General features: G+C 36.1%; 2 protein-coding genes across 2 annotated transcripts in view; both read right to left on the bottom strand.

Annotated features, from left to right (window-relative positions):
• Positions 1 to 10,065, bottom strand: part of LOC310739120 (uncharacterized protein) — a 69,466-nt gene extending 59,401 nt beyond the window's left edge. The window contains exons 1-7 of the mRNA XM_083564763.1: positions 9,877 to 10,065; positions 6,665 to 6,759; positions 6,016 to 6,156; positions 5,398 to 5,478; positions 4,998 to 5,090; positions 4,676 to 4,837; positions 4,492 to 4,584 (exon numbers count right to left, since the gene is read on the bottom strand). Of these exons, the coding sequence (XP_083420889.1) occupies positions 4,492 to 4,584; positions 4,676 to 4,837; positions 4,998 to 5,090; positions 5,398 to 5,478; positions 6,016 to 6,156; positions 6,665 to 6,759; positions 9,877 to 10,039 (828 nt within the window). The 5' untranslated portion in view covers positions 10,040 to 10,065. The remainder of the gene's footprint in view (positions 1 to 4,491; positions 4,585 to 4,675; positions 4,838 to 4,997; positions 5,091 to 5,397; positions 5,479 to 6,015; positions 6,157 to 6,664; positions 6,760 to 9,876) is intronic.
• Positions 10,066 to 11,319: 1,254 nt separating this feature from the next.
• On the bottom strand, positions 11,320 to 14,378 carry LOC310739467 (uncharacterized protein; the record flags this gene model as incomplete). Its single annotated transcript, XM_083565391.1, has 6 exons — positions 11,320 to 11,340; positions 12,488 to 12,580; positions 12,686 to 12,847; positions 13,061 to 13,153; positions 13,646 to 13,738; positions 14,238 to 14,378. 6 exons carry the CDS (start codon positions 14,376 to 14,378, stop codon positions 11,320 to 11,322), a joined length of 603 nt encoding a protein of 200 aa, XP_083421517.1.
• Between the last annotated feature and the right edge of the window lie 2,554 nt (positions 14,379 to 16,932).

Below are 16,932 nucleotides of genomic sequence, written 5' to 3'. Positions count from 1 at the left end.
AGGAATGTTTGTGCAACCAAGAACAAGTGTCTTATGGTAACATGTCTTACAGGCTGTCACAAAACTGCAGATGGTTGCTCAGAGGATGTAAAAGACATGATTCTTTTACTTTTCTCCTATTTTGATGAAAAAGAGAAGGTCCTTTTTCATTATGTAGAGGAGACAAGCGTCGTGAAGGATGTAGAGTTGGAAAACCTGCCTGTGACGCCTTGCATTATTGTGTTTTGAGTTGAGTTGTTTTTATATACTGTACAGTAGCACCCTCAAGCTTTAATGATTAAACGTTTATCTATCTATCTATCTATCTATCTCTCTCTCTCTCTCTCTCTCTCTCTCTCTCTCTCTCTCTCTCTCTCTATATATATATATATATATATATATATAACATTTATGACAAGTAATTCACAATTTTAGTTGAGTTTACAGTTCAGTTCATCTACAATTCAACTTGAAAAATGAACCATCAAAAGGAAAGACCCTCGCGAGGGGTCATAGAGGGGCCCCGCGAGTATCGAGGTTGCACTGTATATATTTTACATACTTCTTGCAGAGTATACAAAACAATAGTTTTGACCAATCATGCAAATTGTAGTTTTTTAATTAGTACTGCCCAGAACAAACTGCATTACATAATAGATGTTTTTACATAAATTCCACAACACAAACTAATAACTTAGTTTAAAAAAATAATCCAGTTAAAAAATGTAGATACCCTCGATGCTTAATACTGTATGATATTACATAAATCATGAGCATTTCTGTGTTTTGTAATTATTGCTCACAAGTGTCTTGTTTAATCTGAAACTTAAAACCTCTGAAAATTCACCCAGGTCTTTCACGTTATTTGCTTTTTGAAATTTTCTGCATATTTGGCCTCTTTCTATCACTGACTGTTTAATTTTGAGATTTCTCTTTAAATAATGTGGACATTTGAGAGACTCAGGTAATAGTTGTTTATGAGTTTTATAACTGTGCTTAGTTTTAAAAGATGTCCTGGTCAGATATGTGGATGCTGGAAATTCAAAGCATGTTCAGGACCTGGTGGATTTTGTTTAATGTCCCAAATCAAAGGAGACTAATGAACAACAAAACAGAATGTTTATCTTTCAGGTAACATCGTACAGTACTAAGCATTTGTTTTAAAATTCTGAATATAAATTTTAGTCTGACTATATATACATTCGCTTTTAGTAAGATGCAGTAAATGTACTGCATAAAGGTATATTTAAAGGAAAATAAGGAAGTTGAGTTTAACCTCAGCATTACCATGGCCTGATCCTGAGGAACCTCGGAGAGTGAGCCAGAGTCTAAATGCAAAAAAATTACCTTTTAATCAGTTTTACTATTTCATTCAGATTTAAATTAACACTATTAAATGTGAGCGCAAAATCACAGTGCATGTCTATGTGAGCAACACACTGTTGTAGTGAGTCACTAATGTTAGAAATGGCTATGAAGAATCTACTGATAGAACAATAATTAAACTAAGCAAAAAAAAAAAGTTTACACAAGGACTGAGAAACCAGGAGAAAAAAGAAACAGGTAACCTTCGCTGGCAGATTCTTCATCTTGGTCTGCTTCTGCTTCCTTCACGGTTTTACGCATTAAATAGTAAATGATTACAGTTGCCGCTCCAGTTCCACCTGCGTACAGCAGGGGGCGCAGCGGAAGTTCCGACACACAATTCCGAACTGAATGAAAGAAATTCCGCATCTTCCTTGTAGATCAGAGATCTCTCAATAAACACCTCACCGGCGCGAAATTACACAAACTAATGATAGATCTGCTGCTACACTCTACATAAGAGCTTGGGCTACGTCATATTTCTGTTACATCATAGACGTCATAAGATTCTAAATGGTTTTTTTTTTATGTCATAGTTGGTCTATAGACTTTAGTTTAACCGATTCAGCTTGAATGCAAATTACACATTTATACAACGTCACATTTATACAATGTACAATTTCTAGCCATTCATGTTATTATTGTAAATAATAATCATTCACAAATAAAATAGAAGCTGAAGAAATAGAATAGTAAATAGAAGCTGAAGAAATAGAATAGTAAATAGAAGCTGATTGATTTTTTTTTGGTCAAAATATTCCTCCTAGGGCAAAGTTTCATTAAACAACTTTTTTTAACTTATAACATATACTCAACACGTGTTATCTATTTGAATTGTTTTGCAGGAATATATGTACAGTGGTGTGAAAAAGTGTTTGCCCCCTTCCTGAATTTCTTATTTTTTTGCATGTTTGTCACACTTTAATGTTTCAGATCATCAAACTAATTTAAATATTAGTAAAAGATAATGCAAGTAAACACAACATGCAGTTTTTAAATAAAGGTTTTTATTATTGAGGGAAAACAAAATCCAAAACTACATGGCCCTGTGTGAAAAAGTGTTTGCCCCCTAAACCTAATAACTGGTGGGTCCACTCTTAGCAGCAACAACTGTAATCAAGCGTTTGCAATAACTTTAGTCCGTTACAGCACTGTGGAGGAATTTTGGTCCACTCAACTATGCAGAATTGTTGTAATTCAGCCACATTGGAGGGTTTTTGACCAGATCAGGACATTTACTAGGCAAAGTCTTCATTTTGTTTTTCTTCAGCTATTCAGAGGTGGACTTGCTGGTGTGTTTTGGATTATTGTCCTGCTGCAGAACCCAAGTTCGCTTCAGCTTGAGGTCATGAACAGATGGCTGGGCATTCTCCTTTAGGATTTTTTGGTAAACAGCAGAATTCATGGTTCCATTTATCACAGCCAATCTTTCAGGTCCTGAAGCAGCAAAACAGCCGCAGACAATCACACTACCACCACCATATTTTACTGTTGGTATGATGTTCTCTTTCTGAAATGCGGTGTTACTTTTACGCCAGACGTAATGGGATAAACACCTTCCAAAAAGTTCAACTTTTGTCTCATCAGTCCACAAAGTATTTTCCCAAAAGTCTTTGGAATCATCAAGATGTTTTCTGGCAAAACTAAGAAGAGCCTTTATGTTCTTTTTGCTCAGCAGCAGTTTTCATCTTGGAACTCTGCCATGCAGACCATTTTTGCCCCGTCACTTTCTTATGGTGGATTCATGAACACTGACCTTAACTGAGGGAAGTGAGGCCTGCAGTTTTTTGGATGTTGTTGTGGGGTCTTTTGTGACCTCTTGGATGAGTTGTCGCTGTGGTCTTGGGGTAATTTTGGTCGGCCAGCCTCTCCTGGGAAGGTTCTCCACTGTTCCATGTTTTTGCCATTTGTGAATAATGGTTCTCACTGTGGTTTGCTGGAGTCCCAAAGCTTTAGAAGTGGCTTTATAACCTTTTCCGACTGAGAGATCTCAATTACTTTCTTTCTCATTTGTTTCTGAATTTCTTTGGATCTCTGCATGATGTCTACCTTTTGAGGATTTTTTTTTTTTTTTTTTTTTTGGTCTACTTCACTTTGTCAGGCAGGTCTTATTTAAGGGATTTCTTGATTGTGAACAGGTGTGGCAGTAATCAGGCCTGGGTGTGGCTAGAGAAATTAAACTCAGGTGTGATAAACCACAGTTTTAACAGGGGGCAAACACTTTTTTTCACAGGGCCATGTAGTTTTGGATTTTGTTTTCCCTCAATAATAAAAACCTTTATTTAAAAACTGCATGTTGTGTTCACTTGTGTTATCTTTTACTAATATTTAAATTAGTTTGATGGTCATTACAATTTAATTGAAATAAAATCAGAAACATTATAAGACAAAACAGTGTTATGGGCAGGACTCTTGAAATGGAACCATGGACCATGGGGAAACCATAGAGGTAGGTTGTTTTGCTTCACTGTGTACTTTACTTTATATGGATGGAATGACAATAAAGCCTATTTGACGTAGACTAAAATAAAAAAAGTCCCAAAAACCCCAAATATTTCAATATTAAAAGCAAAAGGAAATTTACCCATGTGTTGGACTGTTATTGTATTTTTTCCTCTTATAACATATTGAAATTTTTAATTTGTTTGGTTGATATACCACCTATATGCTATAAAGTTTGAAATGATCAGACACAATTTATCTTGGGTACATTGTTTTATATCTAAATTAACAGAGACAGAGACAGGCACACACACAAAGGCGCAAACACACACACAATAACAGTCTTGGTTTGTTGATGAAAAATGAATTGCTGCAGAAATGCCTGGGTATGGTCCACAATATTCTTGATTTTATATGACACTTTCCAGTGAGCCTTCAGCATTTTTTTATAAGACTAAAAGAGGCAAAAGTGGTTACAAAGTTTATATCTGCAATTTTTACATTTCGGCTCAGATGATATAATGTCATTAAATCCACAATCTTGGGTTGTTTGATTATCATGTCATGATTTTTGATTGCAGCACTATGGGAGATGGAAGACTTGACTTAATGGAAGCCAATGAAAATAAAAGTGTTTATGGAAGTTTTTTTTTTGGTCAGTGATTTTACTTCAGTCATTATAGTGTAGTGATAAGAAAAGCTTACCTTTAGTAACATGTTGCCTTCATTTATACTTTTCTTTATTTCTTCTTGCTCCAAGTGGAGGGTGCTATAATCCTGAACCATTTGCTTATACTCCTACAACACAGCAATAGAAGATTCTTTGTAAAGAAATAGAAGATTCTTTGTAAAGAAAATGCTTAGTGCAGTTAATTATCATGTTTTTTACCTCGTCTTGCTTCTTCTGTGTCTTATAGATCAGGCTCCCCATGTCCTGAACTGTGCCTTTCATTATCTTTATGTCCTTCATCAGGCTGGACTTCTCAAACTGCAGGTTAATAAAGGACTCCGTAGCCTTGTGATGTTCCTCCCACAATTGATCCAAAGAGATCTAAAACAACAATTAATGCCTGTTGGCTTCATTTACTTCTACACACATTCAGACATTTTTAAAATGCTGACTAAGCACTCATCAGAATGAGGACTAAGAACTAAATTTCCACAAAATTTGAGGAATCATGTGGACACACATTCATTTGCACAAAGTTTACCTTTATTAAAGACTTAATGTCAGTCAGAGACACCTTTGAATTATTGAACTCCGTAGTCAGGTTTTGGTAAGCCACCAGCTCTCTCTCACACTCCTAAAACACAGCCATGGGGGAAAATGAGATACAAGCACAAGTGCTTAATGTTCACATCAACGAAAAATTTGCAGTTAGAAAAAACAGCACACTGAAGGAGAGCAATTGCAGGATGTGAAAGTTACTTGAATTACTGCAGAAAGTTTAAAATGTAAAAATGTGGCAAATAGACATTGCTTTTAAACATGCAGGTTTTTGCTCCAAAAAAGATCAATGTTTCATTATCCAGAGGTTATCCACTTAATTCTCTGACCTATAAATGACACCGAATTTCTCCAGCAATCATGGTTCGAGAAGAAAAGCTTACCGAGAGTTGTTCTAGCTTCTTCGTTGTCTCTTCAAGCTTGAGCTGGAGAATGTTTTGAGCCTTCCGAATTCTCTCTTGGTCCTGAAACAGTGGGGGAAAAGGGTTTGAAAAAAAAACTTGAGTGCTTTATGTTCTCATCTGCGATGCTTCACTTCTATTAGATAAAAAGTAAAATAAAAAAGACAAGTCAATAAAAATTTTGATCAAACTTGATCAAAACCAAATTATATAACACCTGATTGTGTCCTGCTTCTTTATCACTATTCTCAACTGGATAATTGCTCTAATTTGTATTCATTTATGGATTTATGTTGGGTTGCTTTTATTATCTCTAATCAGATTTTATATTCCATATTGGAATCCTTTCATAGGAAACAGCTGGGATTTTACAAAATATCTCATTAAATTTGACATCTTACAAATTATTAGAATGGATCGGTCTAAGTTTCTGTTAGTTACTATTCTTATAAATAAATTTACACACAGTCAGGTGCATTAGTTGGATACAAATGTTTTTCTTAAATGATGGGAATCTTTTATGACTAGCAAAATATTGTGTAAATTCTCATATGCTTCAAGCAGTGCTTATATTTATATATGCATAGTTGTATTTATTACCTGGTTATGCTCGTTTTGAATCTCATACATCTGGGTCTTTATGTCCTGAATGGTGTCTTTAAGTGTCTCCACATGATTGATCAGGTTTTCAATCTCCAGCTGAGCCTCTTCATATTTCAAGGCAGGTTTATCCTTAGATATCTGAAAGGTTGATAAGCAAATCTAGTTAGCTTTATTTTCTTTTATACACACCCAGCTGCTTAAAAAAAAAAACTGCCCATATCAGAATAAACAAAAAAAAATTCATATGTTCAGCTCTTTTTGATCTCTCTATGGGGCTATGGAACCAAAAACATAGTTTTATGTTTTTGCCTAGCCTAGTTTTAATCACAATGATGATCTTAAATCAGAGTTTAATTTAAAGCCTGTTAGCCTTTTTTGTAGCTACTAATAACCGTATAGTGTATATATTTTGTAGTTGGCAGTAACTAGTTAGATTTAATTAATAAATACAAACTAGAGGGCTCATGTTTGAACATAACAAGCAAACTATACAGGCTAGAAGACAACAAAACAATTGTTGTTGTTTTTTCAGATAGCACCGATACTAAAATGTCAAAAAAGCTAAACACAAAACGTGAAAAAAGTAAGTTACTGTAATTGTACTGTATAAAGATAGATTCAAAGGAACAAGGGTGTTGAGTTCAACCTCAGCAGTAGAACAAGGAGCAGGAGGTACCATGGCCTGGTCCTGAGGAACCTCAGAGGGTGAGGGTGAGGGTAAGGGTGAGGGTGAGGGTGAGTCTAAATGCAAATAGAAATACCACATAATTATCAGAATATGGATAAAATTGTAATAAGTTTTACTATTTCCCTCAGATTTAACACTATTAAATATGAGCGAAATGTGAAATCACAGTGCGTGTGCCACCAAGCTTCCGTGCAGGGTTCATCTGAACACGTTTAGGATAATAAAATAATGAAAACGAGACTCGAAATTAAATGAACGGTGCACACGTTTTATTCCACATGGCACCACAACTGGGGTCTCTCGTCATGTTGTGCGTGTGCTCATTTTCTTGTGTACAACAAGCCCTAAAGGACAGAATGCATTACATGCACATAAATGCGTTACATATCAAAACGATAGAACAAATAACAAAATAACAATAATACACATGAGCAAGTATAATACCTGAACCCATGTTCAACAGTAAAACTGTCCGAACCACATGGAACACTAGTACAATTACCACATACACAATTGTGATTTTCTTTCTTTACTGTGAACGAACACAGTAATAACTTACGAACAAATTCATGCTACAAATGGTCGTTTGGAAAGTATGCTGTCCTGTTCATTTGGATTAAAAATGTGTGCCTTAGTCTGTCCATTGTGCACATTTGTGAGTGTGTGTGCCACACCTAAAAAGCTTGAATCAGACACATTAGGTTCCAAAGTCACGAGATACCTGGGCCACAGCAACGTGTAAAACCAATCTTAACTGGCACAATTGACTCATTGAGGGCGGAAATGTCTTTTATATATATATATATATATATATATATATATATATATATATATATATATATATATATATATATATATATATATATATATATATATATATATACAGTGGGTACGGAAAGTATTCAGACCCCTTTAAATATTTCACTCTTTGTTATATTGCAGCCATTTGCTAAAATCATTTAGGTTCATTCTTCTTCCTCATGAATGTACACATAGCACCCCATACTGACAGAAAAACACAGAATTGTTGACATTGTTGCAGATTTATTAAAAAAGAAAAACTGAAATATCACATGGTCCTAAGTATTCAGACCCTTTGCTCAGTATTTAGTAGAAGCCCCCTTTTGATCTAATACAGCCAGGAGTCTTTTTGGGAAAGATGCAACAAGTCTTTCACACCTGGATTTGGGGATCCTCTGCCATTCCTCCTTGCAGATCCTCTCCAGTTCTGTCAGGTTGGATGGTAAACGTTGGTGGACAGCTATTTTTAGGTCTCTCCAGAGATGCTCAATTGGGTTTAAGTCAGGGCTCTGGCTGGGCCATTCAAGAACAGTCACGGAGTTGTTGTGAAGCCACTCCTTCGTTATTTTAGCTGTGTGCTTAGGGTCATTGTCTTGTTGGAAGGTAAACCTTCGGCCCAGTCTGAGGTCCAGAGCGCTCTGGAGAAGGTTTTTGTCCAGGATATCCCTGTACTTGGCCGCATTCATCTTTCCCTCGATTGCAACCAGTCGTCCTGTCCCTGCAGCTAAAAAACACCCCCACAGCATGATGCTGCCACCACCATGCTTCACTGTTGGGACTGTATTGGACAGGTGATGAGCAGTGCCTGGTTTTCTACACACATACCGCTTAGAATTAAGGCCAAAAAGTTCTATTTTGGTCTCATCAGACCAGAGAATCTTATTTCTCACCATCTTGGAGTCCTTCAGGTGTTTTTTAGCAAACTCCATGCGGGCTTTCATGTGTCTTACACTGAGGAGAGGCTTCCGTCGGGCCACTCTGCCATAAAGCCCCGACTGGTGGAGGGCTGCAGTGATGGTTGACTTTCTACAACTTTCTCCCATCTCCTGACTGCATCTCTGGAGCTCAGCCACAGTGATCTTTGGGTTCTTCTTTACCTCTCTCACCAAGGCTCTTCTCCCCCGATAGCTCAGTTTGGCCGGACGGCCAGCTCTAGGAAGGGTTCTGGTCGTCCCAAACGTCTTCCATTTGAGGATTATGGAGGCCACTGTGCTCTTAGGAACCTTAAGTGCAGCAGAAATCTTTTTGTAACCTTGGCCAGATCTGTGCCTTGCCACAATTCTGTCTCTGAGCTCTTCAGGCAGTTCCTTTGACCTCATGATTCTCATTTGCTCTGACATGCATTGTGATCTGGAAGGTCTTATATAGACAGGTGTGTGGCTTTCCTAATCAAGTCCAATCAGTATAATCAAACACAGCTGGACTCAAATGAAGGTGTAGAACCATCTCAAGGATGATCAGAAGAAATGAAAAGCACCTGAGTTAAATATATGAGTGTCACAGCAAAGGGTCTGAATACTTAGGACCATGTGATATTTCAGTTTTTCTTTTTTAATAAATCTGCAACAATGTCAACAATTCTGTGTTTTTCTGTCCATATGGGGAGCTGTGTGTACAATTATGAGGAAGAAGAATGAACTTAAATGATTTTAGCAAATGGCTGCAATATAACAAAAAGTGAAAAATTTAAGGGGGTCTGAATACTTTCCGTACCCACTGTATATATATATATAAAATAAACATATGTCTTCTGCTGGAGTATTAAAGAGCTAAACATTTACATTTAAATAAATTAAACCAGAGACTGCTGTTGTCTCTTCATGGGTATAGTTATGAATCAGTTATGATCATTTGCAATCAGCCCCAAACACAAGTGAAAACATTTATATGTATCATTATGTTTTGATTCATATTTAAGGTAGTATTAATATTCAATGAAAGTTTGTTTAGCAACAGAGATGGTACTGCTTCATTCTTTCACTGCGTCATTAGGGGATTTAACAGCATCAATTAGTTCGCCTGTACACGTTAGGTTAAAAAAATAATGAAAACGAGACTCAGAAGTTCACTGAACGGCGCAAACTTTTTATTCAACACCTCCACACGGTACCACAACCATCACGTCATGCGCATGCCCATTCTCTTGCCTTCGCCAAGCCCCAAACCATGTGTGCATTGCACACATAAATCCTATTGCCTTAACTTCAATTTATGAATCTGTTACACGTTATAAGCAGCGTGATTAACAACGACCACTCTGCCCTAATGTTAGAAAGGGCTAGGGACAATCAACTGACATAATAATAACTAACCTCAGCTAAGAATAGTTTACACCAAGACTGGAAAACAGGGGAAAATAAATAGGCTACCTTCGGTGGCAGATGTTTCATCTGGGTCTGCATCTGTTTTCCCATCTATACAAACAAAATAGTAAATGATGGCGGTTGCGGCGCCAGCTCCACATGTGTACAGCAGGGGGCGCAGCGGAAGCTTCAACACTGAAGCTTGAACTAAATGAAATAAATTCCGCATCTTCTCTGTAAATCAGAAATCTCTCAATAAACACCTCCCCGGCGCAAAATTACACGAACTAATGACAGATCCACGCCCTGTTATATTCTGTCCAAGAGCCTTGACTACGTCATAATCCTATTACATCATAGTGACATATGACGTCTGAAGAATCAACATTTTTTTGGTTGGTCTATTGTTTTTAATTTAAACGATTTCGTTTGAATGCAAATAAACAAATAATTAATATAATGTTAGCTGTATTATAGATATTCAGATTAGAATCATAGATTCAACGCAAAACTAAATAGATGTCTAGATACATCAGACATCATACATGCTTCTGCTAACCAGCTGCATTTTGGTGTAAACTGGGTAATGATAATATTTTTCTGAATAAACTACATTTTAATTTGTTCTAAAAGCCCTAATGCTGAATATCAAGCACATTGTAAACATTCATATCTTTTTCTGTCCCGTTCCTTCAGGGGCCTGAACCACTCGGATGTATCATTACAGTGACAGTCAGTGTAGTTAGTCTGCAGGGCTGGGCACTGGGTCTGTCCTTTCATGGGCTATTGGGGGTGGAAACAGCTCAACCATCTTTTAGAAAAATACCTTTCCAAACCAGAAACCTTGAGCTTAGCTGCATCCACTCGCTCCCTCAGAACTCGAAAAAAAAACTTTACCCAAAAAAATCAAAACTCATATTTTAATTACATGTCAATTTTCCATTTAGTGTAATCACATAAATAGCTTAAAACAGTATTTATTTAAGCTCCAACATCACATCCAGTTAACGTGAATGAATGAAATAAACGTTATGTGAACTGATGAACTGTGTTTAAGCTTGTGCAATACATACATTTTACTCTTGTAAAATAACTTATTAATACTTACTTTACATAAATACCTTACATTTCCTTCATTCTATTTAATAAATGGTCAAAAACATGTTACATTTTTAAACATTTATTCGTGGTTTACAATTGCTTCCAGAGTAAAACAAACAAAATTAATTGAAAGCAAGCAAAAGAACATAACTCAGTACTTAAATGAAAGTAATGTTTAATACCTGTGTGTCAACAAGTAACAGAGATCAATAAGAAAACCAAATCTAACATTGAGCATAATGATACAAAACTGTAACGTTGCAACATTAAACATTATTCTCACATTTTCACAGTAACGTCGAGATATAATGGCATTGTATGGTAATCCATTTGCACTTTCTCCTGATCTGGAACATGAAACACTGCATTTGAGTGATTTAAAAGTGGATTAAAAATGTTGGAACAATGTCACTCCCAAAACTCACATATCTAAAAGATTAAAAAAGAGAGAAAACAAGAGGCATCAACCCCATTTACAAAGAAATTACATGAGTAAAGTTCAGTATAATGTAATGTAATTTATCGATTGTCCCAAACCGGAGTCAAAATGCAAAAAATGTGGAATCATTACTGTCTCTAAAAAAGTAAAAATTGATTAACCAGTAGTTTGAATTTTTTTTGTAATGAAGACCGACACATCTGGCCTGAGAAATTAAATACATGGTTGTCGTTTTAGGAAAAACTCTGCTGGTGTGCCTCTGACTGGAAGACAGTGACTGAGAGTGCATTCGAGTCCACATTACTACATCCTTACGTTCAACATTACTACATCCTTAGCACCTTCTTGCTTCCTTCTGCAGCCTGACTTTTCACTTTACTGTTTTTAACTTTCAGCCCACATAACAACTCACAGCGCATGCGTATAATGAATATACCGTAATACATTTTGCACTAATAATATATTACAGAAACCATGGGGATACATTGTTATTCGTCACTGTGTACTTCACTGTATATGGTTGGAATTACAAAAACACTGCACTTTTAAAAGCAAAAGGTGATTTACCCATGTGTTTGTGTGGAGTATTTTTTCTCTTATAACATATTTTCAATTTTCAATTTGTTGGTTGCTAATATAATATAACGTTTGAAATGATCTGACACAATTTACCTTGGGTACATTGTTTTATATGTTAAACTGAATAATATGCAAGCACACACACACACACAAAGACACATGAATGCACACACATGCAAAAACAGTCGTGTAATCTCTAGGAAAAAACATTTTCTGCAGCAAATCCCCAGTTTGATGCATTTTCCGTTCCATTTTATGTGTGAAATAACAGTGAGTCAACAGTGTGGCCTTAAAATCCTAAGAGAGGCAAAAAAAACAGTTCAAAAGTTTAAATCTGCAATTTTTCACTCTGTGTCAGATGATATAATGTCATTAAATCCACAATCTTGAGTTCTTTGATTATTATGTCATTATTGTTGATTGTAGCACTATAGGAGATGGCAAATTATACTATGAGAGAGCCAATTGTAATAAAAGTGTTTGTAGCATTATTTGTGAAAATTTTTTTGTCAGTGATTTTACTACAGCCATCACAGTTTAGTGGGAAGAGAAGCTTACCATCAGAAACTTTATGTGTCGATTTAAACTCCTCTTGATTTCTTCTTGCTCCAGTTCGAAGGTTCTGTAATCCTGAGACAATAGTTCATACTCCTACAGAGGAAAAGGAGAATGAATAATGAATAAAATATACATTTAATAAGAATTGATAAATGAGGCACATTTTTTCTTAGTGCAGTTAATGATCATGTTTTTTACCTCGTTTTGCTTCTTCTGTGTCTCACAGATCAGGTTCCCCATGTCCTGAATTTTTCCTTTCAGTGTCTCCACCTCCTCCATCAGGTTGGACTTCTCAAACTGCAGGTTAATAAAGGACTCCGTAGCCTTCTGATGTTCCTCACACTTTTGATCCAAAGAGCTCTAAAATTTCAACAATTAATACCTGGTGACTTTATTTACTTCTACACACATTCAGACATTTTTAAATGCTAAAATGACTAATCACTCATCGGAATGAGTTAAAATGTAAGCATTCAAGAACACACACACACACACACACACACACACACACACACACACACACACACACACACACACACACTTACACTTATTTAACATTAGCACAAAGTTTACCTCTATTAAAGCCTTGATGTCAGCCAGAGACACCTTTGTATTATTGAACTCCATAGACAGGTTTTGGTAAGCCACTCGCTCTCTCTTACACTCCTAAAACACAGCCATGGGGGAAAAGAGGTTTATCTCAAGAGCTTAATGTTTGAATTAAATAATATTTGCAGGTGGAAAAGCAGCAGAATGAAGCGGAGAGATGGTAGAATGTAAAAGATGTGTTTTTGGTAGCCGTTACTATAGCCATGTGCAGAAAGTTTAGGTGCACTCAGATATATTCAAAAGTCTCCATGATGTGAGCCAATAGAAAATAAGAACACTGAGGAGGCACTGCATGTTTTTTTGTTCATGAAAATAATAAAAGAGATGTTTATTATTAAGCAGCTGTTATACCAGACTCTTGCCTCAATGTTTTCTTATGTATGAAAAGAAAATATTAAAGCTGGTGGCATTGCTTCTAAACGGTTTTTGTTTCAAAATATATTAATGTTTTCAATATCCAGAGGTTGTCCAAAAGGGCCACTTAATTCTTTAATCTATAAATGACATAACTTTCTCCAGCAATCATGCTTAATGAGAAGAAAGGCTTACAGAGAGTAACTCTTTATAGTGTTGTAGCTTCATCACCGTTTCTTGATGCTTGTGCTGGAGAGCTTTGTGAGCCTTCTGTACTCTCTCATGCTCCTGAAACACAGGCGTGGGAGGAAAAGGACAATTGAACATGAATGTTCACTTTTGAAATGGTTCTTTTATTCAAAAGAAGGAAAATTGAAAAAAAAAAAAACAAGAATAGAATTTTGATTAAATCAAAGTCATTTAGCACAATCATGATCAAAACCAAATTATACACCACCTGATTGTGTCCTGCTTCTTTATCACTATTCTTAACTGGATGACTGCTCTCATTTGTATTCATTTATGGATTTATGTTGGGCTGCTTTCATTATTTCTTATCAGATATTATATTCCATATTTAACCGGGTTTTTACTAAATATTCATTAAATTTGTGTGTAGCCTAAAATGCACATTCTTACGAACAAATTTATAAACAGTCAAGTGCATTAGTTGGATCCAAATGTTTTTTCCGAATGATGGGAATTTTTAATCATTAGTAAAATGTCTTAAATCCACATATGCTTAAAGCAATGCTTATATTTATATGTGCTTACTTGTATTTATTACCTCGTTATGCTTGTTTTCTATCTCATACATGTGGGTCTTCATGTCCTGAATGGTGTCTCTAAGTGTCTCCACATGATTCTTTAAGTTCTCAATCTCCAGCTGAGACTCCTGATATTTCAACACATCTATATCCTTAGACATCTGAAAGACCAATAATCTTTCCAAGTTAGCTTTATTTTCTTCCATACACATTGAGATGCTTTGAAAAAACACTCATGACTTATCATGACTTATGGCATTTTGTGATTATATTAATGATATTTATCTATTGATTCATGTTGATTCATTTTTCATGTCACTGAGGACGACTTTCTATGTAATGTATTTCAATAGGAGGTATTTTTGGTGCCTCCGCCACATTTTCGTTTCTGCCACTGGATACAGATGCTGTATTGTTTTTCTCTCTCGTTTGTCATTGATTTTTCAATCTTCACCACTATTGCTAAAAATTTAACCAGGCGATTTTATCCTTGTTTTTATTGCTTAATACTCAATAAGCTGCTCGCTATTATAAACCGTCGCCAGCAGAAGACCACACCGGGTGCCACTCCTGACAGCTAAGGACAGGAAACTGAGGCTACAATTCACACAGGCTCACCAAAATTGGACAATAGAAGATTGAAAAAACGTTGCCTGGTCTGATGAGTCTCGATTTCTGCTGCGACATTCAGAATTTGGCATCAACACGTAAAGGTGTGGGGGATATTTTCTTGGCACACTTTGGGCCCATTAGTACCAATTGAGCATCGTGTCAACACCACAGCCTTCCTGAGTATTGTTGCTGACCATGTCCATCCCTTTATGACCACAGTGTACCCATCTTCTGATGGCTACTTCCAGTAGGATAACGTGCCATGTCATAAAATTATCTCAGACTGGTTTCTTGAACATGACAATGAGTTCACTGTACTGTACTGTGTGGATGTGGTGGAACGGGAGATTCACATCATGGATGTGCAGCTGAAAAATCTGCAGCAACTGCGTGATGCTATCATGTCAATATGGACCAAAATCTCTGAGGAATGTTTCCAGTACCTTGTTGAATCTATGCCACGAAGGATTAAGGCCGTTCTGAAGGCAAAAGGGGGTCCACCCGGTACTAGTAAGGTGTATATGTATGTGTATGTATATATATATATATATATATATATATATTCACTATTAGTAAGATACTGTAAATGTACTTTAATAAAGGTATACAATTCAATGTATTTTAAAGGAAAATAGATGTTAAAGGATGTTGAGTTTAACCTCAGTATTACCATGGCCTCGTCCTGAGGAACTTCGAAGAGTGAGCCAGAGTCTAAATGCAAAAAGAAATACCACCTAATTATCAGAATCTGGACACATTTTAATCAGTTTCACTATTTAAATCAGATTTAATTTAACACTATTAAATATAAGCGTGAAATCACAGTCTCTCTGTTCTAGTGTTAGTGAAGAAGGTGTTAAACTGTAGGGAGTAAGGTTTGGGCCATAGTGGATGTACTGCAGCTTTAATGAGGAGCAGAGATAATACGGTAGTGTAGTGAGAGAGAGGATAGAAAGATGAGATGCATGGTGTAATCCTCTGTGGCGGATTCACGACTTGATTGTAAATAAACCAGGAGAAAAGAGAAACAGGTAACCTTCGCTGGCAGATTTTTCATCTTGGTCTGCTTCTGCTTCCTTCACGGTTTTACGCATTAAATAGTAAATGATTACGGTTGCAGCTCCAGTTCCACCTGCGTACAGCAGGGGGCGCAGCGGAAGTTCCAACACAAAATTTTGAACTAAATGAAAGAAATTCCGCATCTTCTTTGTAGATCAGAGATCTCTCAATAAACACCTCACCGTCGCGAAATTACACAAACTAATAATAGATCTGCTGCTACACTCTACATTAGAGCTTGGACTACATCATATTTCTGTTACATCATAGTGGCGTATGACGTCACTAGATTCCAAATTTTTCACGTTAAATTGGCAGCTAAAATCGAGGACATGGGCATCAGGCAAACGCAGTCTACCCATGTAATATTCAAAAAATTACATCATCAGCTTGTAAAAGTGGTGTGAAGCAGCTTTTTATTTTCATTTGCTTTTTCTTAGCGAACACTAAAATAGAAAATATATTTATGGTTTTTCAATACACAATTTTCCAAATGAATATTGCCTCTTTTTATGGTTAATATACTTTTGGAAGTATAGAAATTAAACAAGAGTAAAGTACATTTAACTTAAAATGTTTACAAGTAGACTGTTGTACACACTAATCTCTGGGTAAAGCATGTGCTCTATATTGATTTATGGCCTGCTCATTCAAGATTGTTCATTAATTTTAGACTCAAAAATTGAAGCAGACATGATTAAAAATAACAAAGTAGAAATACAAGACATTCTGTCTAAAATGGATTCTTGCGAAATGCCATGTGTGACGGACGCCACCCAGGAAATCTGTAAAAAGCATATAAACTCACACTGAATCTGTAATGACTCATTGCTCATTATTAGCTTCATAAACTAGCCTACGTCTGTGGTGGCTGATAGCCAGGAAATGATAAACCAGTGGTAGATTGAAAAAGCCACGCAATGACAGGAAATATTTGTGTACAGATATTTGTGTAAAAAATTGTGTGAAAGTAAAAAGTTTTCCAAAAAACAAATAGTGAAGTAAAGTACTGATAACAGAAAAATCTACTTAAGTACAGAAACA

This window comes from Silurus aristotelis, assembly GCF_946808225.1.
Source record: "Silurus aristotelis genome assembly, chromosome: 16".
Taxonomy (NCBI): Eukaryota; Metazoa; Chordata; class Actinopteri; order Siluriformes; family Siluridae; genus Silurus; species Silurus aristotelis.
Note: the sequence above shows the minus strand (reverse complement) of the source record. Positions and strands in the feature narration are given on the sequence as shown.